A 26,201-nucleotide genomic window follows, 5' to 3' on the forward strand; every position below is an offset into this window, starting at 1 on the left:
GCTATTGGAGCCAAAAACAAATCAACATGGCGAACCACAAAATCAAGATCCCCTGTACTGTAGAAGTTCAAAAAAAAAAAGATCCCCTATACTGTAAAGTCAGCAAATCCATGTGGCTGCTCAAACCAGCATTCCAGCCCACATACTCTCCCAGTAGAAAGCCCAAGTGTGTATACCACCAGTGAGAAGGAAAAAAAGAAGTGGGCAAAAGCATATATACCAACATAGCTTAACGGGCCAGGGCAATGTAGCCCGTCACCTAATCGCATAAGGCCCATGCTGGTTTTGTACACGGATAGTGAAGTAATAAAACATGGACTTACCCAAGGATCGACCACGGGAATTTGACGGAACACAACACACGTGAACTTTAGCTAAACCTGCAAATCGCTGAGACAGAGGAGACAGAGGAAACAGAGGAAATCATTTTGGTGCAGCGCAACCATTGATGCTTTTTTGTTTACTTCCTTAAAAAGAGCAACTCAAAAACCGGAAATACAACCACTAGGACCGATTCTACTGCCGTGATCTAGCTGCGTCTATCCCCACAGCCACACAACGTGTCCTCAAATTCCGGCACACGACGCGAACAGCGAGCTAGCCTCAGATGCCCTCACGATGGCTATTCACACAGATCATAGGCTCACGCGTACAGACTCAAAATGAAACCCATGCAGATAAACTAAGTTAGCACACAAGTTTATTGTTAACAAAACTCCCCCTAAGCCTTATGTGCTGAGTCTACCGAAATCATACCAATTTGTTCCCGCAGTTCCTGGAATTTTGCTCGTCAGGATGTCTACAAGTTCCCCTCCAGTGTTGACAGGATCTCCCCAGCCACAACAACACGAACCCCCCTCCACCAACACATGGCTTGCAACGGATCTCTCATGTGTTGCTGGGTCCACAACTACCAGTAACTGAGTCAATCCAGCAACGCATTGACCATATGAGCTCCCCAATTGCCCAGCCCACTAAGCCCACCCAAACTGGCCAACCCTAAGTCCCTGCTGCATGCGGATCCCGAAAGGTATCGCTGAATCCCCCATCCCGTCCAATCTCTTGCGGCGCGGTGGCTGCAAGCCGACCGTCGGCCTCCGGGAATGGCATGGTCTCTAGGCATGGTGTGGTGGGATGCGCAGGTAGGACGCTAGGCACGGCGTCATGGGAGGAGTTGGCAGGGTGCAGCGACGGGCGAGCGGCGACGCACAGATCATGGGGGACATCCAGTCTGGCTAGAAACGACGGCAGCTGTGCGACAAGGACCGTGTAGAACTGTAGATCAAGGTTTGCTCTCTGCTCCTGAATTCTTTCTTGCTCTGAGCTGCTCTGTTCCTCTGCAGATCTACTTCATTTGTTTCTTTTTTTTTTCTTGTGTCGATGGTGCATATGATTTACGAATCCTTGCTGCAGCAATCAACCAGTAGTAGTTAAGTTGCTAATTTTTGTTCCACGGAGAAGGCTACAACTTCCTCTAATCATCTTAGATATATGGGTATGAGCATGCCACAACGAAAGATACATATGCATGTCAAAAAGGAAGCAGTATTTTCATCTTGCTGATTAATACATACAGGCAGATGTGGATTGCAGAAATTGTTCATCTTCTTTTTCCATAATACTGATATTCTAAATAACAAGGCCTATAAGATTGATATTGTAAACCTATGCCCTAGTCTTCTAAGCTCTAATAATAATTTTTCCTATGTTACTTACACAAACAAAGCCATGTTCTGACTGAAACGAGAGCATATGGAGTTCATAAACAATGGGGTTGTGTCCTATGATAATAATTCCTGAAACTGAAACTGCGTTATAGTAATATTAATTCAAGAACCAAGATCATATATACATACTTCACAGATTTTTTACATCTATTATATTAATTCTCAAATACATGTATTAACTTCTGGATCAACTAATTGTTTTGATCTGCCAACCCTTTTTGCAGGGGACAACAACATAGAAAATTACAAAGATGCCTCCAGCCTGCTGTCTTAAACTCTTTCATGTTTGGTGTCCTAGACTTGTAGCATTTAAAAGTGTTGTCGTATATATACATACTCATAATATATCACAATACTGCATCAGTGATAAATTTGAGCACGTCAATTTTGTGGCAATTTCATTTGATTAGATCAGCTATAACTTGGTATTGCTACAGAAGAGCATGTAGAGTCGGAAATCATATAAGACCATAGCGGCACACTTGGATATAATTTATCTTCAGTACCAGAAAGAAAGAAATCATGCAACTTTTCCTACTATCCTCATATGTAAACCTTATTCCAAAAACTATTTAATGAAACGATGAAGGTGTTCCTGCTTCTTGTTAGTTCCCAAATAAAGTATATAAGTGCTGAGATTTTCAATGTGCCATTTTCTTCAGCAAAAGACATACAATACATAATCCTGAAGATGCTTCGAACTAAAAGGTAATCAACTAGCTTTCATTTTGTTTACTACTATCAGTGGTTTTTGTTATCTCCTCCAGTCTTTGATACTTACAAGTAAATGTTGATCTTTCACGCCTAAATAGTCCCAGGAAGATTTCATATTTTGGACATTTGCCTATAACACGGGAATATTGAAGCAAAGTTTGTGGAAAATGATATAAAATATTTTTAGTGTAAGGCTAGACTAGTCAGTATTATGTTGTGGTGTATTGACAAATTGTATCTCTGTGAGGTCTTTGTAAAGAATATTGAGATTTATGCTTATAATATATGAATTATTTTTTTTAAAATGAAATCAGTTGTACATCATATTGCGGTGAATTATTAATAGAAATATTGTCATGTGAGTAATGATCACTGGCAATTGAAAATAGCAGTGCATATAAATCTTCTGGTATTGTTTTGCACTTTGTTGCTAACTTGCAACGGATATTTACAACACTTATCTATATATTACTACCGAGCAGCAACGTGTATAACCTAGCAATGCCAGCATAGGCAACACATACTAAATGCGTTGCTGTAGACCTTTGCAGCACTTATATGGACTTGTAGCAATACATAAATCCATTGCTAGAGGGGGTTCCTGTTGCAATGTATTCAGACTCATATGATGAGAGTGTTAACCCGTTGTTTCTGTGACTGCCAGCTGATCAAATTTTCACCAAGAAAGAATAGCACGCCGGTACGGTAATGCTCTTGCGAGTGTCAATGTCGCTAGCCATGTCACTGTCACTATAGCCTTGCAGCTTCTTCTCCCCACCTTTTGTGTAGCGACATCCCAGATGGATCGTTCCCGCCAGATACCGGACGATTCTCTTCACAGCTGCCAGGTGTTCGTCCGTTGGTCTCTCCATGAACCAGCTTACATATCCAACGGCGAACGCAAGATCGGGTCTAGTGTTCACTAGATAGCATAGACTCCCAACCAAACTTCTATATTCAGTGGCATCTACCAATGGCGTTGTACTTTCCTTGCTAAGCCGCAGCCGTGGCTCCATGGGTGTAGCACAAGGATTGCATCCCACAAGGCCAGCCTTCTCCACGATCTTCGTCGCATAGGCTGCCTGGTTCAGACTGATGGCACCCCCTTCTGAATCACCTGAATCCCCAGATAAAAACTTAAAGGGCCAAGATAACTCATCTTGAATTCAACCATCATCTGCTTGTTAAAATCACCAATCATGGCATCATCTGCTCCAAAGATCACCAAGTCATCAACGTAAACACTAACCAGCAGTCTCGAACCGCCAGCACCGCGTGCATATAAACCATGCTCCAGCGGGCTTTGCACAAAGCCTAGCTTCTTCAGAGTACAGTCCAGCTTGGTATTCCAAGCTCGGGGCACTTGTCGTAGCCCGTACAGTGCCTTGACCAGCCAGTACACTTTGGTTTCTTCCCCCTCAACTTCGAATCCCGGTGGTTGGGCAACATATACCTCCTCAGCTAGCTCCCCATTCAAGAAAGCTGATTTCACGTCCATGTGATGAACATTCCACCTTCCTGCGCGGCAAGGGCAAGCAACAGGCGTAAAGAATCGAGACGAGTAACTAGAGCGAATACCTCATCAAAATCAATTCCGGCTCACTGCACATAGCCTTTGGCCACCAGTCGCGCCTTGTGCTTGATGACGACCCCTCGAGCGTCTTTCTTCAATTTGTACACCCACTTCAACCTGATCGGTCGATGTCCAGGCGGTAGATCAACCAGTCTCCAGGTCTTGTTTTCTTCAATTGAAGCAATTTCGTCGAGCATGGCGCGACGCGAAGCCTCCTCTTGCTCAGCCTGCCTGAAGGACACATGCTCTTCTCCGCTCACCAACATCAGTTCTTCCAGAACTTCCCGTCATGCGAGCCCCAGCGGCGCGGCTGATCCCAACACATTCTCGATGGTGCGGTAACGGAGCAGCACGTCATCATGATCAGCGTCGAGGTTCTCTTTAGCTCCAAGTGGTGGCGACACAAATTCCACCTCAGATGCATCTCTGTGCACCGAAGGTGTTCAACCGCGTGCTGGTGAGCTTGATGTCGTCCGTGACGAGGTCGCGGCCGGCGTGGGTGATCCATTGTGGCCTTGATGTTGTCCAGCCTTAGCGCTTGGGTGGTACACCGTGTTGTACTCGATGACAAAGTCGGTGTAGAGGTCAGACGCCGTCTCGCCATCCCACCTCCACTGTGAAGCCTCATCGAACATGACGTCGCGGGAGATGTGCACGCGCCGTGTTCCCGGGTCATAGGCACGCTATGCCTTCGACCTAGGTTCTTACCCCACGAAAATCATAGGATGGTTCCGGTCGTCGATATATACCAACATAGCTTAACGGGCCAGGGTAATGTAGGCCGTCACCTAATCACATAAGGCCCACGCTGGTTTTGTACACGGTAGTGAAGTAATAAAACATGGATCCATTACTCGATAACATGAATTGTCAGGATTTACCCAACGATCGAGCCCGGGAATTTGGCCAAACACAACACACGCGAACTGTAGCTAAACCTGCAAATAGCTGAGAGAGAGGAAACAGAGGAAATCATTTTGGTGGAGCGCAACCATTGCTGCTTTTCTGTTTACTTCCTTAAAAAAAGCAACTCAAAAACTGGAAATACAACCACCAGGACCGATTCTGCCGCCGTGATCTAGCTGCGTCCATCCCCACAGCCACACGACGTGTCTTTGAATTCGGCGCACGACGCGGACAGCGAGCTAGCCTCGGATGCCCTCACAACTGACTCCTCGCGATGGCTATCCACATAGATCGTGGGCTCACGCATACAGACTCAAAATGAAACACATGCAGATTAAGTAGCTTAGCACACAAGTTTATTGTTAACATGAATAACAGAAGCCAAAAGCATATTCAATACAAGTATACATGCAGATGGATTGCCACATTGGCTAGAAAGTTAACCATTAAGGTCTAGATGGGAGCAGGCCTCACGAAGAGAGACTCTATAATCTCCCTAAGAAGTGTGGCAAATGTGTAGGCATCATTCCTGTCATCGTAGAAGAGTACCATAGAAACGGTGAAGTTCACAACTCGCTGCACCATGGGCAGCAGTGTACCATGCTCAAGGCGGGTCTGGTTCGTGGTTCTCCATTCATCTTCGACCAGTGAATCAATCTTTGCAAAGGCGACCTCGCTTGTGACCCTATTCTCATTCATGTAACACTCTACGGAGCTCGCAACATCTCCCTTGTTCTTTCCACACTGCATGTGTATAATGCATATGAAAATGTGAAAAAGAATTATATTTAACTACTTGGTGAAAAGAGTTTTTTTTACTTATTCCGTTCTTAAATAGATGATGTTTTTAATATACGTAGACGAGCCACAAAATCATGAAAAATTAATACATTTACAGTTATTAAGACTTGTCAAGCGAAAATGACATTAGTAGACTTATTGTAAAAAATAATTTCATATTGTTACTTTTTACAATTTTGATGGACATATTGATTAGAAAAGGCAATGACAAAAATGTCTATTAATCACAGACTACTCAGTCTGTCCCGTATTATGAGGTTATATTTTGGCTATGCATATTATGGGATAAAGCTAGTATTGATTTCACAATCCAGAAGCCGAATAGAACAGTGAGAGTAATACTACTATATATGTACCTTAAATGCAGCAATATCATTCATAAAACGTCCAATCTTTGCGCATGCTATGACTGCATCATTACCACTAGCTGCCCACTCGAATGCTTCTGTCGTCACTGCATTACCCCAGCCAATCATAGCAGCCACACACACTAATTGCACGGCCGAGGATTTGGTGGACAAAACCACCTGATCTTTAAAGCTTGGCTTGTGTTTCTGGTAGGACCATTCAGCTTCTTGTAGGTAATAAGTAGACTGCCTTTGAAACTATAAGCAAATAAAACAAAATTAATAACTACAACATAATAATACCCGAACATATATGTGCAAAAATTAGTTTTATGTTGACACTTGAAAAGTATGTAATTTCGCTTTTCTCACCCAAAATCAAGTTTCCTTTTTTTTTTTGCCACGCGCTACCTCAAAATTTAGTTGGTTGTCGCTAAATAAGAATATAACTTATAGTGGTAATAACAAAAAATTTCCCATAGAGATATTTGGATGCTTCTACCTCTTGTTTGGTGTAAGTAACCTTGTATTTTTCGTTGTCGGACACTTGGTGCTCAAACTCCTCAAAGTTGATTAGCAATTTAATATAGAACTTTTTCAGGTACTCCGGCAAAATAGAAATAGCGCTTTTGTCCCATCTGCAATTAGTTTTGCATGAGAATTAGCCATGCTAGGATACATTATTTGTCACTATGTTCCATCCAATATTTCTTTCTTATGAATTAAAATATTGACACGAACTTCAGAACATAGTTTTAATCATTAATTTTTCTAATCATATGCCATCCATACATAAATGTATTTAAAATATAACTGCATGAAAGTATTTTTCAAGACAAATCTAATATTCCTCCTGATCCATAAATATAAGTCATTTGAACATTCCCTACTCGATCCCTAAATATATATTAGGGAGTAATGTCAATTTGATATGCTCCATATCAAATTTGGATATCTTATTTTGAATATTTGTAGGCTAAGATATTACTGTTTGTCTTCACTTATCATATATGTGTTATCAATAAAACAAACTGAACTTATCCAACCTTTGTATGGCTGTGTTTAGCTGCCGGCATTCCTCAACGGTGGCATGAGCATCATACGTATCATCCATCACAGTATCCAGTGCAATTATTTTGGCAACAAACATTCTGGTGAATGCAAAGTCTTCTTCGTAGAACATCATGTAGGACCAAGCGTATGCCTCTATCGTACGATCCCTAATGTAACGTAGCTCCATATATCCATAAAGATCTTTCCACCATCTGAAATTAATTATTTCAAAAGTGTGACAAGACCATTAATTATATTCACAATTAAGGTGCTAAGTTTTATTTTAACGGCTAGCTTGTGGGTATTGGATATGTGATAAGACCAAAATAATGGATGTGGATTTACTTCAAATAAAATTCAACGCTAAAATGACAGGTATTATAAAAAAAACAGAGATTATATAATAACCTGCATTACTACTGACAATATATTCATGCTATCATAATAATTTATTTGCAAAAACACATCGATACTGTTAATTCAGTTGCACATAATAATTAAGTTATTTAGTTCATTCCATTATTATTAAAAAACATATTAATTATATTTTTAGATAATGGATGCACATAGCCGTTATATCTACGATGCACAGAGCCGCATATTATTTATCCAGTGGAGAATTCTCAAAGAGATTGATAGATAGGCATACTCAGAAATTGCTTTGAGTTCCTCCAAGTGGATATGTTGCAGGAGGTTAAAATCTAGCTTCGCGAGTTCAAGAAGAATTGGGATATTTCCTGCCTCTCGTTCGTACTCCGACATGTAGCAAATAGTCTCAACTCTCTTGAAAGTCCTTGGCAGTGGTAGGCTAAGTGCACGCTTGACTTGCTCAGCTAATGGAGGGTTGAGAACACTGTCTTGACTCATCAATTCAAGGTGTTTTCGTGCAAATGAGATTGCTTCTTCAAGTTCTGGCTCGCCATGAATGAGGAGGTGTGCAGCGTTGTATAAACTTAGTAGCCCCTTTGGGTCATTCGCTATATCATTTCGAAACTTGCCATCATCTCCCTTAAATTTATTGAATGCATCTGCGTCACAAAAAATATTTGTCATTGAACACAGTAAGGCTGGATTATTCTATCCGTAACGTAACATGATTAGTTTCCCCCATAATTTTTCAGTCGCTTTTTTGCTGTACCTGACATCAAATTAGTACATTTCCCGTGTTTTGAACATTTTCTGTGTTTTGTTATTTTGCATGTGTCGTATGGTTTTAGACTAAAAAATTTCTATAATGTCGCAAACGAACAAAAGTAAGCTTCAGCAAATCTCGAAGACAAAAATTCCTAATCTCGGAATAATAAACTATTTATCTATATATTAGGTGGATGGATGCATTTGGATACCTGGAGACACCCAAAACCCATGTTCCCTAAGCAAGCGAAACCGAAGAGCAATCTCATAGAGACTAGAGCTTCTGAATTCACTGCCATGGATGCTTGTTAGAGCATCTTCTATCTCCTCTTGGAAGAGGTGATCAATTCCGAGATGTTGGACGGAATCCACTAAGTTCATCCTCGCCGACATGTCGTGGCAGGTCCCAAATAGTGTCTGGATTTGCCCTCTCAGCTTCTCAGCCCTCTCCTGCATCCACCTCTCTGATCTCTGCATGAAATTATAGCATAGATCCATCGAATTAGCTAGCTATTAGCTAGTTAGCATGGCATTAATTAAAATTAGAAGGGCAGATGTACACATAGGAATGAGTAGTGGTGATGCCTGCAATGGTTGTGGTTCGTAGTTGATAAAGAAGTCGCCCCATATCGAGGGCTCAAAACTGAGTGCCTCCTCATGGGTAGGAGTATCACTCGAGGCCATAATATGGTATGTGTTTATGTATTTATGCAGGTACAGTAAGTACTAGTAAATCTCAGCGATTGCCGATTGGCTTGATATTTATGAATGCGAATGCATAGCACCATGCCTCTAATATATAGATGAACCAGAACACAGTACTCCTTCTAGATTGGAGTACTTATCCTTTTGGATAAGGATACGCATGATGTTCAAAAAATAACTATGACAACTATTTTATATTATGATATATATAGTAATATCAACGAATATATGAATTTATTGAAGTGCTTTTTAAGACAAATCTATACATATGGTCTCAATACTTATAAGTGAAATATTTTAGAAATTATTCTTAGTTAAAGATTTTAAAGTTTGATATCAGTTTTATCCAAAATGGTAAGTATTATCTACCTAGAGGGAGAAATTGCGTACCCACTCCCTCCGTTTTGAAAGTTATGTACTCCTCCATATGTACAAAGTTGTTGAGCTTTGCAATAATAGTTGGCCATTTGTTTTACTAAATGGTTTAGTGCAGTTTTTTTTTAAAAAAAAACACGGTACTCCCTCCAGGTTGGTAGTACTTAGGCCTCCTCCAACAAGGGTGAGTCAGCTAGCTCATAAATCTCCACATCAGTTTTTGTATGATGTGGAAGAGAGAGAAGATAAGGAGAGAGAATGCACTATCTCTTCTTCAAGAGCTAAGCTCCTAAAAAAATGTGAGAGGGATTGTGGAACCCAAAGCATTTTGAACAATGTGCTATGAGACAATCTATTAAAAAGGTAGACTTTTTGCTAGTGCACTAGCTCAACCATTAAAGGAGGCCTTAGTGTTTTGAACAAGGACACGCAGTCTATATATATATATATATATATATATTATGATTTTATTGAGTGTTTTTAAGATTAATCTATGCATATGTAGCTGTGTATCCCCTTTATTTGCAACATAATTATGTAGTACTCCTTCCATGTGCGAAAAGTTGTTGAGTTTTGAAATAATAGTTGACCATCCATCTCAATAAAAGCTTTAGTGCAGTTTATTTTTTTAAAGAAAACTGTAAAATTTTAACTATAGAATGATGAATAGTAAAGCATTGATAAAACCAAGTGGTTTGAGAAGGCTGTTCCTCTTGTCCCAGTTATCCTTGATTACATCAACTGAATTTCCATCAACTATTCGCCAAATAAGTCCCTTATGTAAGAGCTCTCTACCATGTTAAAAACAAGAACTCGTCAAAACTAATAATAGGGTTGGCGATGCACCGAAAAATATGTTTTGAACTGTTGTTATCTTACAAAAACCCTATGTGTGTACATATTATACCCATAGGCAAAACTAAGTCTGGTTATACTAAGATCGGATCGACTTAGCACTCTATCCTAAACAAGAAACTACTTATACAACTCCAACTCAAACTCTAATCAGCTAATATGTAGCAAAAAGAAACTAACTGAGTCCAATTCTAACATGACTTCCTCAGCTTAGAACTCTACCTTTGATTTGGCCTTGACTAATGGAAATTGCCAAATTTTGCCATTGACAAGCACTGTTTAGGAGATAGTATATTGCATTCAGACGAGGGTGTAGTAAGCGACAAACATTGTGGAGGTACTAAGCAACATTTATCAGGCAATAGCACTACAACCTCCTAACAAGGAACAAAAAAACATTTACTTCCTTAGCAAGGAATAATTGCATTGGGATTTGAAAAAGTAAGAGTATTATGGTTGTTTTTGGTTTTGTTCTAGTACGTGGAATATGTAAAAAATAAACACTTTTATAACGAGGGTGCAATAAGTGTTAAATACATTTTTTATACCAAATAATAAACATTATGAACGAATATCATGAAATAGCACTACAACCTACTGGCAAGAAATAACAAAGAATGAATTCTCTTAGCTATGTGTGTTGATTCTTTCTTAATATGTTATTACACACTGTTAGATTGTAACACACTTTTCGGTGTGACCATATTTTCCCCTACACATTGTGAGATTTTGAAAAACAATTTCCTATTTTTTGTTAGAACCCACCTTATTTTCATATTATAAGTCGCCTTGACTTCTTTTTAATTTTTTTTAATTTGGACTAAGTTTATAGAAAAATTTAGCAACATCTACAATACCAAATTAGTTTAATTGAAAGAAATATTAAATATATTTTGATAATATATTTGTTTTGTGCTTAAAATATTGTTACATTTTTCTAAAGCTTATCAAGTTTAAAAGAAATTATACTAAAAAAGTCAAAATGAGTTATAATATGAAACTGAGATAGTAAACTACAACACAAAACATCAAAGGTGCTGGTTGGTAAACCCACATAGGTGCCGACCGGCACCATAGAGGCGGCAGTGATGAGTGCACCGGCACCAATCCCATTTAAAAACCGGCACCAAAGTGGAATCCACGAGCTACAAAAAAGGAACCCGGCTCGAGTCGATACTTCGACACCATGGACAAGGTGAACAAATGAACACAGATTAATATATGAACAAATGAACACGGATTGACACCATGCACAAGATGAACACAAATGATTAAATTAACTACTGATAACGTCGGATCCGCAGTGGGAGGCCCCGCCGCCGATGCTCCGTCGCTGCGGATGCTGCCGACGTTGTCCCGCAGAGCCCCGCCGCCAGGAGGGGAGGGCGCCAATGCCAGGCCACCGCCGAACCGTCGCCACCACCTCACCTCCCGCCGGATCTAGCGGAAGAGACAGCAACACCGCCGGGCTGCTGGAGAGAGGCTGAAAGCGGGAGACAGTTGAAAGGGACCGAGAGAGAGAGGGAGAGGGAGAGAGAGAGAGAGAGAGAGCTGAGAGAGGGAGACAGAGCACCGACAGAACGAGTCGGAGGCGTACGGGGAGACCGCTCGGTGAATGCGCCTCTCTTCCTCCCTTCTTGGCAACCATCGCCTCCCTTCCCGTCGGGCTGCCGGTGCCTCCCCTCTCACCGGATCTAGCGGAGGGGAGGGGGCCACCACCATTGCTGGGCCATCGCCTACTGGCTCTTGTGTCCTCTCCCGCGAGACAGAGAGAGAGAGGGGGGAGGGGGAGAGAGAGAGCGAGGTTGAGGAGGAGGAGGAGGAAGAGAGAGGGTGAGAGAGGTTGAGGATAAGGCCGGCTCGGAGATAAGGAGGAGAGGGTACGCGCAATGTGTGGAGTTCGGCTCGCCTCGATTTTATGGGGGTGCCGGTTTTCTTAATAAAACATAGCACATGTAGTATAGTGTCGGTTTTTAAACAAAACCGGCACCTATAATCATTTAAAGGTGTTGTTTTCTGTTTTCTAAGGCCGCGAAAGTGGGAGAAGACCTATAAGTGCAGGTTTTAACACTTCTAGCAACTTTAGCGCCGACCTCTGTATGCAGTTTTGTAGTAGTGGTAGTTGGTAAACGATACATTGCTGATGCCCTTAGTTCGATAGAGCAGTAGGATTTGATAAGTCGGTGATATATGAAACGAGGCAAACTAACTAAGTATTAACTAGTAAAATTTTTAAAAAATAGTTCATTTGGTATTTGAAAAGAACTTCTTCATAATTGTTATTTTCGAAAAACATACAGGAGACGTGCTCGTGATAAGAAGGAAGTTGCCGTTGGCTACTGCTCTACCGAACCAGCTGGCAAGTGCATGATAAACCTAAAGCACGTGTCTTCCAGAACAAGAACGTACAGTATGCCTGTACCTGTGCTAATTAATACGATGATTGTGAGAGTATGAGAGACACAAATACAGTGCCTGTACCTGAGCTAAGTACAACGATTGGGAGAGTTTGAGAGGCAAGAGCTACACGCCAACTCAATCTCTACTGGTCCGGGTCCTTTCCGGAGAAATTGTATGCTCTTGTGTGGAGGAGAATGACCGGGCAGAAATTCCGGTGCCTAGTGATGTGGATCAACAATACTACCGTACTAAACTCGTGGAAACATCTCTGCCGAACTTCCTGATCCTTATCCCTACTGTCCCGTTCTACCGTTCATGCCAGTACCGTTCAATCAGGAATTGAGTTCCATATGTTCAGTAAGGAGACTCCATGTACTTCCCTACGTAAAAAAATACTCCCTCCGTTTCAAAATATTTGACACCGTTGACTTTTTAGCACATGTTTGACCGTTCATCTTATTAAAAAAATTTGTGAAATATGTAAAACTATATGTGTACATGAAGTATATTTAACAATGAATCAAATGATATGAAAAGAATAAATAATTACTTAAATTTTTGAATAAGACGAATGGTCAAACACGTACTAAAAGTCAACGGTGTCAAACGTTTTAAAATGGAGAGAGTATTCAATTCCATAGATGAATCTGAACTTACATCCATCTTCTGTACTAGACTTTTTCCGTCATAGAGGGATCGAGTAGAAGTATTACAAGCACTAATCAATACACACTGCTACAAAAACCCTAATAGGAACCGGCCTTATACGTGCCGGTTCATTTAAAACCGGCACCTATGAGCCTTTTCCCACCTCCACACGATGAAAAAAATATAGAACCGACACCTTTAATTAATATAGGTGTTGATTCTAGAGAAAAACCAGCACCAATACTGTAGGTAGTGGTTTTTTAATAGAACCGACACCTACTCTTATATTATAGGTGTCGGTTCTAAAGAAAACTGGCACATATAATATAAGCATAGGTGTCGGCTCTGTTGAAAAACCGGCACCTATTAAAAAAACCGGAGCATATAATGCAACCTCGCAGCTCCTTCTTATCCACAACGACCTTATCGTTTCTCTTATCCACATCTTCCGCCTCTTATTTCTCCTCCTTCGCCCCTCCTCTCCCCTTACCTATCGAACGGCGCGGCAGCTGACGGAGGAGTGGTGGCGGTCGATGGAGGAGCGGCAGCAGGCCCGGGTGGCGGCTGACGCGGAGGCCGGCGCAGGCGTGGCGAGGTGGTTGCGGCGGCCGACGGAGGACGCGGAGGCAGGCCCGGGTGGTGGCGGCCGGCGCACGCGTGGAGAGGTGGCAAGGCAGCGAGGCGGTGGCCGGCGGCAACCGCCGGATCCCGCGACGGCGGTGGCAACGGCGGCGGTGGAGGCTGGCACGAGCGATGTGGCGTTCGGTGAGGTGGTGACTTCTTGAGTTCTCCATTGCTTTCTCCTCCTCCATGTCCATCTTGTTTAGTAGTTTGCTGTTGATTTTTGGATGGGGATGATGTGATATTGGATGGGATGGTGGTGGTTGAGAAGGTAGTGAAGTGGCCGCACACATGGCCTACAGCGGCGGTGGCGGAAGGCGAGACGCATGGCGGGCGGCAGGGTGGCGGAGACTGGTGGCGTTTCTTTCTCTTTTTTTTTTCCATATGCCTCATAGGTGCCGGCTCTACAACCCGCACCAATAATTTCGAGAATAGGTACCGACCAATCTGTGCCGGTTGGGAAACTGGCACCTATAGCCCATTCCCAACCTATGAGATTTTCTGTAGTAGTGACATGCATCTTTTCCATCATTATTTTTTCTCAAATCAACATTAAAAAAGACTACTAAAAAGAGAGATAGGAGGTGAGCTGGATCCATGTATTACGTAATTTCTTTAAGACATGAGAATTATGTTCCCTTCTTTCCCACGGCATGGAAACCAATCTCATGTTCGGCTAAGCTTTCCTCTTTGTAACCATGCCCTCGATCCTATATAAGGTGGACAGGGAGCCCTCAAAGAGCATATTCACAACGTACTCGATTGTCAAATCAATACACACTCGACGGATACAATCCCCAATCAGGAGTAGAGTATTACTTCTTGTCGACAAGGTTTAAGCATGTCTAAATCATTATTCCATTTACTTATCCACTTTTAGATTTCGTATGCCACCCCTTTTTCTTATTGCCGATTTCTAGAAGTGAGTAGCTATATTTATAAATATATAAATATCTATTTTACATATCTATGTCTCAAACCTTAATATTTTCCTGTACAATATTTATTAAACATTTCAATTTCTGCCTACACATATCCTAGAGTAACATCTATTCAAGAATATTGTGAGTGTACTACCAAAGTAGAAGCATCAGAAACCCATGTATTTACACGGGCTATTTGTATAGATACATTATTTATATTAGTAGCCAGACTAAGTATTACATGGACTATTATTGTGAATGTTATAATATATTAAAAATTTAACCATTTAGTAAAAATATTAGTTGTTTTTCTTAATTGTATCGGCATATATAAAAAATCTGAATAGTTTGAAATTTTCAGTGGTATATTTAGTTAACACAAATGAATTCGGTCAAGTCATTCTAAATAAAAAGCAGATAGATTAATCTTTCATACCTATCACTAAGATTAATTAGGAATAGTTGATATAGTTGATATTGATTCAGACAAAGATCTAGTTCTATAGCAATTAATTGGCTTATGACTACGTATACCTAGTTTGGCCAACCTTGACAAAGTTATACATGATTTTTCGGTCTGGACAGGTTTTCAATTCAAATTAAACCGTATGCATAGGTTTTCAATTGGTGTTATCTTTGAAGGTATATATTTTTATTTTATACGAATTTGACTATCTAAGGCCATGATCATTCGATCAAACTAATTGATCGTAAGATATTTATGATTAACTTAGGAGCTTATTCAGAGTCAAATTAGTAAACTTATAGATAGATAGATGGAAAACATTTAAGGACATATGAACAATATTATTTAAAGACAAAGTTAAGTCATGGTAATTTTAGATTTCCTTGGTCACGTAATCCTTAATTTCATAATTAGTAGGGGCAATGGCACCATTGTACCTATTTTAAAACCTAACTATGAGTTTAGCCCTGCTTTTAAACTTTGGTTATTTAACCCCGGTTTAAAATACCAAACCTGCCGACTGACCCTTTCCAAACCAAGCTTTAGGGGTGTATGTCATTTTCAGGATGAAAGACTGAAATGCTCCTAGGAAATAACATAGGAGTGGGTGGATTCTAATTCCTCCCCCTTCCGTCCAGTGGCGAATCCAATGTTGGGGCTGGTTGTGGCGAATCCACTGTTGGGGCTGGTTGAGGCTCCAGCCCCAGCTCTGGCTGACAGGGATTGATCCCAGATATCTATGTCTATGTGTAGTGACTAGTGAGTTCATAGTGCCAACAAAATTAATTACAGCAAACAGCCAACCGATGATGACTATATTTGGCTGGAGATGTTCAGGGTGAAAGAAACGATGTGGATTACTTTTACTTTCGTGTTTTAGTAGCTGTCAGTGTGTAGCCCATCCCTATATATATCTTTTAATCTTTTTCACTCTTCAGTTCCCTTCATTCTTTAATCCACTGTATTTTTTTCTATCCGTGTAGGATTTTCAAATATTGTTGATATAGATCAAAGATATATGATTATTTTATATTACGATGATAAATAAAACCCCACCTACATTTTCATCATAGATTCGCCACTGCTTCCGTCATCCCATATTAGACTTGACGAAGCTAGGCTTTGGGCAGTAGGCGAGCAGAAGGTGAGCGAAGTGTTGGTGGCTCAGCGTGTGGCCGGGAGGGAGGTCGCGGCGCGGAGCAAGATGCAGTGTGCGGTCGCCGGCATGGAGCTATGCTAGGTGCACGGTCGCGAAGGCGGACGGAGCTCTGCCAGGTGTGGGCACAGGGCGGAGGGAGCTCAGCCGGTGCGGGCATGGATGGAGCTCAGTGCGCACGAGCTCAGAGGGAAGTTGGCTGGTGCGGGCGTGAGCGCATTCGGAGCTCGTCCGATCGCAGGAACAGAGGAAGGAAGGGGTGGGGTTGGACAGAGGGAGGCCTATGTGCGACTTGGCTCTCTAGTGAAGGGCGGCCCGCAGCTGGGGTGCAAAGGGAGGCCGACTGGCTGCAGAGATCTCCACCCATTGCTGTTTGTAGCTGCCCACTGCTCTGTCTTGTCGACCCCCATCTCCTTGCTATTTGACTATGGTTATAATATATGATGGAGAGGTAATTTCATATCTTCTCTTCTAATGTAATGTATGGTGTAATATAGGACCGATTTAGCCAACCCTTTTGTTATTAGGGGTACTTTGGTACAATTTAATTTGTATATCTAATCAAAGCAATGTGACAATCGATGTTAGAGTGAGGGCATATTCAGCTTGCTGTATGGGGGCCAATGACCTATTGCAGCAGTAAGCATTTGATAAAAAATGTGTTGACGCGAAAAAACACACACTGGCCAGGGAGATCTGCATAGCTCCAGTGCAGGACCAAATGTTGGTGAGATGTGGGCATACCAGTCAGTTTGACCCTACAACTGATAAGATATACAAATAGCAGATCAATGTGCCGATCGGCTGACAAGCCGATGTATTAATTCCAACCGATGCCGATACCAGCCGATAGCGATAGGATTTTGAGCAATCGGCTATATGTCCAATGTAGATATTGACATAAAGGCAATCGGCTGATGATAATGCAAGAAAGCAACAATTTAATCCAGTATAAACCAATCGGCTGACATTGACATGATAGAATAAGCACTGATCCGACGGTTAAAGCATACATCGGCTGCAGGTCCGATGTCGTAAAATCCACAAGATTAGATTAAACAGTGTAACATTTGTTGCGATTGGCTAAACCCAACTTATATGTAATCCTTATAAGCCGATGCAACATCCAGATAACTTATCGGCTAGCACCCCGATAAAGCATGAACCTATCAGTTCAACAAGATTTATATTATCAACAACAATATAGTAGGTCGAACCTAACCGATACAGCACGAGATTATATACGATAATCTAATACTCGATGAGCCGATAGATCTGTCTAATGTGATGGATAAAACAAATCTATTTAGAACAACATTGTGATTGTAGAGATATATCGGCTAAGACAGAAGATCGGACCTAACTGAGACAGTCCCAACTAAACTGATGCGTCTCTAAACACAATGCAATTAGAGATAGAATTGAGATATCAGGTAGGCAAATATATCAACCAAACCAGAGCGATCCAGGAGATCAAAGCGATGCAGCCTTGAACAACACCAACGCAGCCGATAGATTCGCCAGGGCCGGCGGAACGTAGGACTTACCCCTTCGCCGGAGATCGAACTGAACCGATATAGCCCCGCGTCAGGTGCCAAATTCCGCCGGTTGAATAAGAAAAAACCTCAAAAAAGAGGGTGGCGATGGGCCGAGAGTAGTTGTATTGATCGAGAGATATTTGTACAATGACCCCGGGTGTACATATTTATACCCATGGTAAGATACTAGTCCTTGTAGGACAAGAAAGAAACTTTCCTAAAAAAATAAAAACATAAAGTCCTTATAGGACACTAAACACACTTTCCTAAGGATAAAAGGAAACTAACAAACTATTCCTAATTAATAGATAACTCGCCATGCCGCATCCTCCTTGAATTCGATCACTTCTGGATAAGCTTCCTTTAGTAGATTAATTTCCTTAACCGAATATAGTAAGAATCCGACAACGGGCGATTTGATAACTCTCATCGGCCGATCCCAGGACTCTGAAGCCGACACTGACTCTAGGCCGATGGTGACTTCGGGCTTACCAAATTTTGGCGTTAACACATGCCCCCCAATTTTTGAGTATGAGGTCTCATGCTTCAAAATTATCTTCTGTCCGATCTTGGTACCTCCAAAATTGATCTTCCTTTGCTTCTTCCAATCGGCTTTCATGAGCCGATACTGTCTGCATTAGATAAGCTAAGCTGTCAAACTCATGGCAAAAGAATCTTTCTCTGATAGGTGTTGATAGCCCTTGGAACGCAAGATCTGCTAGCTGCTCATCGCTTAGACTTAAACTATAACATCGGTTGCGGACATTACGAAATCTGTGAATATATTCCATAACCGATTCTCCTTCCTGCTGCTGAACTGATATCAAATCTGAAAGTTTCATCTCATCGATGCGAGCGAAGAAGTATGTATGAAATTGCTTTTCTAGATCGGCCCAACCTTTGATAGAATTTGATGGTAAAGAAGAAAACCATGTGAAGGCCGATCTAGTCAAGGATAATCGGAAAAATCTAACTTTCAGAGTTTCTTCAGCCGATGCCTCCTCACATTGTGCTAAGAATCGGCTGACATGTTCCATTGTAGATATATCGTCTTGCCTTGAAAACTTGGACAAGTCTAGAACCTTGTATCGGTGTGGAAATGGAACCCTATCAAACCACTCAGGATATGGTAGCTGATACACTGAAGTATGTTCCTTAGGCTTGAATCCAAACTACTCCTCTATTATCTTTGCAATTCTATTGGCCAAATGTCCTCCACACTGATGTCTTTGAATTCCTTCTGGCCGATATTGTTGATATGCCTCATCATGCTGATACTGATATGTTTTCCCCCCGAGCCGATATTGTTGTTGTTCTTCAATCTGCCACCCGAGCTGGCGTCTTTGGACAATTAACTCATCAACTATCCTTTTGATCGAATTTTGCAATATATCCGTCAAAACTCCAGATTGATCGAACAAGGTACGATGAACTATTTCATCAACTGTAGCTTGAAGTGTTTCAACCATCGACACAAAGTTGACATAGCTTTTCCTTTCGTCAAAATAATCATAGCTTAGTTGGCAGCAGTTGTTGCAATTAATTGTCATAATTTGCTATTCCTAATGGCATATGTAGTCCTTGAGACTGACTCTGATGAGGAAATAGGTCCTGATCTTCTAATAGGTACTGATAACTCTCTATTTGACGAAAACTTGACGCGCATGATCCGGTTTCTGATCAACACAATCCAAACTCTACAATCGCAGCACCACATCTCTTATGGTAATCAAACATGCTAAAATCCAATTTACCTCATTGAGAAGGCTAATCCCTACATGTAAACCGAATAACACAAACAAAACTAAGAGAGATTGCAACTCAGTTGCAGATGAATGATTATGCACTCGAAGTTGGGTTCTACAAACCTAACTAGCGATGAAATTGTAATGTTGGAAATAATCTAAGAAAAACCTGACTCTAAACAATGATGGCTACTGAATAAATATGATTAACGACAACCTAGGGTTAGCCTTAGGGCGTCCACCCCTTGAGCTTAGAGCACGACACAATTACAAGGTCTTTGTGTGAATTCTTCTTGATCCAGTCTGTAAGCCTATCTGCACACTAACCTTGGGTTGCCATCTTCCCTTGATGCAACTTTATAGAGGAACAACTGTGCTCCAAGGGGAGAACCATGAGCTGCCAAATCAGTAATGCCACACATGACTAAACAAAATCAAAATTAAAAGAACAACGAAATTCAGTTAGTCAATAAGCAATGACCTTTCCTGTCTACTTGTCCACAAACAATGATGCATGTATGCGCCAAGAGTAACCTTCAGCTACACATTTTGCAATAAATCTTGTTGGATCTGTCTTCAAACCCTTAGCAAATTCAAACCCTTTCTAAATGGCATTATACCTTACAGCTTTCCTCAGAGATACCGTGTCAGAACAATACATTTTTCACAATGTTTAGATTCTCAGGATCGTGAAAAATGTTATAAATTAGAGGATCAGCATCACTATTTGAGCCTCAGGTGCCGGCACCCCACTAGCAATGGCCACCCCACTCCGACCAGTGACAGCAGCTGTTATATCAGGGATTTCAGCACTCTGAGTTATGAAAGAACCATATGACTGGAGACTGGTTCACACTCCCATGTGAACTCAATACAAACTCCATAGAAAAGCTTTCTGTATCCACATCCCATTGGTGTAAGTTTTCCTACCAGCAGCATCTATGGTGGCATATGCTTCAACCCTAACCTCTATTGAATAACATTGCCCACCAAATAAATCACAAATCAATGAACAAAAGTGCAAGCTAAAGATGGATTTTACACACAAAACATGATTTACCTTTTTTTTTGAAGAAAAGACTATCGGGTCTTACCCAGTAGTTTGGATTATATTAAAATACAACAAAACAATAAAGTCCAGTCCGGATTTACAAAGCTTCTAACCAAATAGAAACTGAAGAGAGAAGTGGTAACATGCTTATCCATTGCTTACTAAACAAATCACAAAAGAATGAACAAAAGGCACAAGCTAAAGCATATAGGTTAGAGATACTCATGACCAATAGCATATGGGCAGAATCGATTCGCCCAACTCCATCTCCTCGCCAACTCGGGAAGAGGTGGTTATGTTGGTTGTCACCATCACATTGCCGCCATAATCACCCTCATTGTTGCCATCGCATCCACCGGCTGTTGCTGCTTCCGCAAATGCCGTCGCCGTCCGTATCTGCAGCTCGAGTGGGGAATGGAGAAGAATTGTCCACCCCCCCTCCCCGCGCGTCGCGATCACCGCCACCGTCACCACCGCAGATGCTGACGCCAACATACATTGCCACGCTCCAGGAGTCGATTCGACGCACCCACGCGGTGCCTTGCCCTTCGAACATCGATGCTCTTTGGTCATTGAGACGCGGTTGGTAGCAGCCTAGGTGATAGGCGCACAAGCAAGCAGCCCTAGCATATGGCCCACTAAGGGCTAGACAAAAAACTCGTGGCTCATTAACTTACTCATCTCGTGACTGGCTCACTTCGCTCGGGTCGGCTCATTGGGAATTACTAACAAGTCAAGCCAAGTATTTTGCTCGTTAGGCATAACGAGCTAACTCGACTTAGCTTGCAACCTAAATGAGCTGGAACCCAACAGCAGGCAACCATGAAAGCATGGCCTAGTAACAGCCCAATCAGCCACAAGGCCCATCACAACCCAAGTAACAGTGTCAAAACCCTATGCAGGCAAAACAACAGACACAAATAAAAAATGCGGCCGGTGCTGGAAAGTACAATCGCAAAGAGCATCAACTGCCACATACCCTTCTGAATTACTATAGCATCGATTTGTAAAAATACAAGTCTCGTGATCATCACTTTTCCTATCTGAATGATGCGAAAATTAACTATTTTAAAATTCTAAAAATCATCCCAACTCGGTTTGATATTGCAACCTATTTTGTTTGGCATATAGCAAAACTTGCTGCGACGGTAATTAAACATCTTTTAGTAATTCTATCTATGGTATCTCACTGCTGAAGAATCCTTTTGTACTCCCTGTTCATAACTGCCAATAGTCCCGGTTTTCCAACCGGGATTAGGAATCCGGGACTAAAGATGCCCATCTTTAGTCCTGGTTAAAATAACCTGGACTAAAGATGCCAACCATGTTTAGTCCCGGTTGATGTTACCAACCATGAGGACTAATTTTTTTTCTTTTTTTTCTCCTTCGGTTTTTTCTTTTATTTTTCCTCCTTTCATATCTTTTAGTAATTCTACCTATGGTATCTCACTACTGAAGAATCCTTCTGTACTCCCTGTTCATAACTGCCGATAGTCCCGGTTTTCCAACCGGGGCTAGGAATCCGGGACTAAAGATGCTCATCTTTAGTCCTGGTTAAAATAACCGGGACTAAAGATGCCAACCATGCTTAGTCCCGGTTGATGTTACCAACCGTGAGGACTAATTTATTTTCTTTTTTTTTCTCCTTCGGTTTTTTCTTTTATTTTTCCTCCTTTCATATCTTCTCATTCACAGCACGATTCACAGATTCATCACAAATACATCACAAATTCATTCACAAACATCACAGATTCATTCACAATATCGATTCACATATTCATTCAAAACATCCACAAATCACCACATCCACAAATCATAAACAAAATAAAAAAACTAAAAAAAAAATCAAATCACCGTCCGACCACCGCCCGGCCTCCCATCCTGCCACCGGCCGGCCACCCATCCTACTACTTCCCCTCCGGCCAGATCTGGAGGAGGGGAGGGCGAGGCTGCCGGTGACCAGCCTCTATCCCGCCGGGCCACCGCCGGCCGGCCTCCATCCCGCTGGCCTGCGCCCGGCCACCCCCAGCCCGCGCCCGGCCTCCATCCCGCCGCCGGCTGCCTCTGCTTCCGCCGCCGCCTGCCGGAGGGTAGTAGGGGGAGGGGGAGGGGAGGGAAGGGGAGGAGGAGAGGAGGTGAGAGAAGAGCAAGGGTAGGATGGAAGGAGAAGGATGGAGATGAGGGAGGAGAAGAAAAAGAGATAAAGATGGGAGATGGAGGCTGCGCATGCACAGGATGGAGAGAGTGAAGCACCGGAGATGGTGCACTCGTGCGGGTGGACATTTTTCTTCCTGGTTGGTGTTACCAACCGGGTATAAAGATCAACTTGATCTTCAATCCCTGTTGGTGTTACCAACCGGAACTAAAGTTTCCATCTTTAGTTACGGTTGGTAACATCAACCGGACTAAAGATCCCCTGGGGCCTGACAAACTCTAACACAATCCCAACTGGGACTAAAAATCATCTTTAGTCCTAATTGTTATTACCAACCGATACTAAAGATCGCATAGTCCTGGTTGGTATTACCAACCGGGACTAAAGATCACATAGTCCCGTTGCACTTATAAACTGGAACTATTTAGTCCCGGTTTATAAGGGAACCGGGACTATTGTGAAATTTGGTCGACCGACCAAATATCATTTCTCTAGTAGTGTCTCCAAAAGAAGTGTCATGACTATACTTCTATAAGTATTTAATTTTGGTAAAAACTATATTCATAACTCACATTTTATGAGAACATATTGATTCGGCTAAGCATGTTTGAACTGGGGTGGTTTTACACCACAACTAAGTAGTAGGGTGGACATTTGTAAGAAAAAGACTTATGAGGTAGAATGTCAGAACTTAAGTTATTTTTAGAGTGGTTTTTATAACTTTAAGTCACTTGTTTCATTCCTACTATGTTTTTTTTCCCTGAGGGTTTAGTCGTTATCATAGTGATGTCTCTCTGCCGCTTCAAGAATAAAAAACGAAATTATAATTTATTTTCCATTTCTTTAAATTAATCATTTTCACCATTTAATAGATTGATTGTGGGCCTCCTCCGAAGAGGATAAATTATAAAAACAAACGATATTTTAGGTCCATTGTACATGAGAACAGTGTAATGCACATTTTCGTGGCGGAATATTATATACGAGTACCTATTATTACAGGAAATCGTCGGTATCTTCTTAAACAATGTACATATATAGACTGATAAATTAAATCATACAAAATTTTACTTATATTAATTCACGGCTTTCATATCAATATCAGAAAGTTATTAGTAAAGCTACAAATATTCATACTTATTTTGCAATTAGAAATCTTTGTTTTAATCGGGTAAAAAATTTGAAATCCCATGTTAAACAGGAATACAAACATGTTATAAACCACGCCTATGCCATTTTTTATAGACATGAAAATTTGATTGTTGGATCCACAGAAAAAATTATAGCATCGATTCCTAGTTTTGTAGCACTACTACGAAAACATTTTTTTTCTAGATGATACCCCGCACGTTGCTGCGGGACATGCTCAAAATTCAGCTATTGGTTAAGTAAAAAAAAAGAATATGCTATCCATTGGGTAGGACATGCATCCTCAAGCTGGAAAATTTAAAAGATAATAATAAATAGATTTTTTGAATCAATATTTTTTTAGTAGAGGAACAGAAGTTCTTAAAAACAATATATGTTAACACATTTTAGCTAAAACTTCAAAAGATGCGATATTGTTTGGGATCATGAGTTAACATACAATGTTGTGTGTTTACTCATAAAACGTTGTCACAATGTAGTTTACATTATAGAGGGATAGTTTACATTGTACAGTGACAATTTATATTGTTCTGTGAACGCTAGCCAACTAAAACTCATTTCACCGTCTTCCTGTTAAATGGTCTACATATTATAATTTTGGTGAGGCTTTCAAATTTATTGTGTGGATCTACATATAACCATGAATCCAATAAATATTATTTATTAATCCATAAGAGAAAAAAATCAGGAAATACAGGAATTTCAGTAATACACTCTAATGGTGATGACACCACAACACTTAATCAACATTTAAATTTTTTATTGTTGGGATCTAGGGAACACATAAAAAAGGTTGTGGTAATCTGCTTGCTTTGTTGCACTGCTCCAACTCTAGTATTTGTTTAACCGTTCAAGAAAAAAAAAACTCTGTTTAATGAAGAGCTGAAAGGTTGAAACAGAGGATCGCATAACGATAAGAGACGGTGGTACGAACAAACTGAAAAGCACAGTGCCTGCAATTTCAGAATAACATCAGAAATTGACAACAATATATAGAATGTGCAAGCAATTTAACATGTAAAAAAGATAAAATTGAAGCAAGAAATAGGTGAATGCAAAGCAAATATGTGGCCAACTAAACATCTAATAGAAACTTCCAAGTGATCAATCTAACGAAAACATGCTTCACAAAAGATAAAACTGATTGGCCAAGCATGATCACAAGTAGCGATCCATGCGCAATGGGAGATCGAGGACCGATGAACGAACCCGTGCGGCCGTGCCACCGATTGAGCAAAGAATAGCGTGTGAATATATCCCACTGGTTCCTTACATTGGCGTGTGGGTGTGGATGACTCATCTGGTCGCACTTTTTATAGGTTATGGGTGTTGCCGTCGAGTCGAATCCTATTGCAGTTACGAAAGTCCAATCAATCTCTAATGGCTAACGGTTCCAAGAAGAGGAAGCGCAAGGGAGGAGATGGGGGTGGCAGAAAGGCGGTAGCCGAATGGCGCGGTTGGCGGCGACGCTCGCACGCAGGCGGAAGGATGCTTTGTTGCCGAGAATAGGGAACGGCATAAGGGTGGTGGGCTGGGCCGATGAGCAAGATGGGCTAGGAGAGAAGGGGAAAGGGAAATGGGCTTGGAGAAATACACTGGATGGAGCGATCTAGGCCATCCAAGCTTCATCCTATGGCTAAATCTAATTAGGGATGGAAAATAGGTATTAATTGCAGTTTTTGGATCAATTGTACAGATATATAGGATGTACGGGCAAAAACAGTTTTTATGTGCGGAGGTGGCGCCCGTCTGCCCGGAAGTGTCTTCAAAAATCAGGGATTCTCTGTGCGGGTGGCGCACCCAAATGCGGAAATTGGATTTTTGCGTGCGGGTGCTTATGTCGACCGTACGCGAAAATAAAAATCCGAAAAAAAATTAAAATCACGAAAAAAAATAGAAATCGCATATTGCCGTTTTCCGATCGTTACTGCGCTGCTTTAAATAATAACCGTCACCTCCAAGAAACTTCACACCGTCACTTCCGTTTTCACCGCCTAGACCATAGCTGTCTTCCACCTCTCCGGCGATCCCCTCGGCGAAGAAAGCAATCTCAAAAGCAACTCCCGTTCCAGCAAACTTCTGCCTGCAACGATGTCGTCCCCCGCTAGTTCATCCGCAGCTCCATCGCCTGAGTACGCAGAGGTAAGCCCTTACCGGCC

General features: G+C 41.5%; 1 protein-coding gene and 2 long non-coding RNA genes across 4 annotated transcripts; 1 reads left to right on the plus strand and 2 right to left on the minus strand.

Moving 5' to 3' along the window:
* Positions 1-5,254: 5,254 nt before the first annotated feature.
* Positions 5,255-9,070, minus strand: LOC4335526 (tau-cadinol synthase). Of its 2 annotated transcripts, none has more exons than XM_015779021.3 (7): positions 8,841-9,070; positions 8,468-8,726; positions 7,771-8,149; positions 7,115-7,333; positions 6,571-6,706; positions 6,078-6,326; positions 5,255-5,664 (listed from the first exon to the last, which is right to left on the minus strand). In XM_015779021.3, the coding sequence occupies exons 1-7, from the start codon at positions 8,937-8,939 to the stop codon at positions 5,374-5,376; spliced, it is 1,632 nt and encodes a 543-aa protein (XP_015634507.2). In that variant the 5' UTR covers positions 8,940-9,070; the 3' UTR covers positions 5,255-5,373. The 2 variants fall into 2 exon arrangements, with proteins under 2 accessions (XP_015634507.2, XP_025880330.2); XM_026024545.2 differs by having other exon boundaries at positions 8,816-9,025.
* A 2,165-nt stretch (positions 9,071-11,235) lies between these two features.
* On the minus strand, positions 11,236-12,010 carry LOC107280728 (uncharacterized). Its single transcript, XR_001545287.3, has 2 exons — positions 11,768-12,010; positions 11,236-11,673 (listed from the first exon to the last, which is right to left on the minus strand). It is a non-coding gene; the product is annotated as an uncharacterized lncRNA (long non-coding RNA).
* Positions 12,011-13,730: 1,720 nt separating this feature from the next.
* Positions 13,731-17,002, plus strand: LOC112938666 (uncharacterized). Its single transcript, XR_010740612.1, has 2 exons — positions 13,731-14,008; positions 16,322-17,002. It is a non-coding gene; the product is annotated as an uncharacterized lncRNA (long non-coding RNA).
* The last annotated feature ends 9,199 nt before the right edge of the window (positions 17,003-26,201 follow it).

This window comes from Oryza sativa, chromosome 4 (genome assembly GCF_034140825.1).
Source record: "Oryza sativa Japonica Group chromosome 4, ASM3414082v1".
NCBI lineage: Eukaryota > Viridiplantae > Streptophyta > Magnoliopsida > Poales > Poaceae > Oryza > Oryza sativa.

Excerpts from the sequence above, each read along its gene's own strand:
- LOC4335526 (XM_015779021.3), bottom strand. The coding sequence starts at position 8,939 with ATGGCCTCGAGTGATACTCCTACCCATGAGGAGGCACTCAGTTTTGAG. Across the intron at positions 8,150-8,467 it reads TGGGTTTTGGGTGTCTCCAG|ATGCATTCAATAAATTTAAG; the intron begins GTATCCAAATGC and ends TTTGTGACGCAG. Across the intron at positions 7,334-7,770 it reads GAACTCAAAGCAATTTCTGA|ATGGTGGAAAGATCTTTATG; the intron begins GTATGCCTATCT and ends AATTAATTTCAG.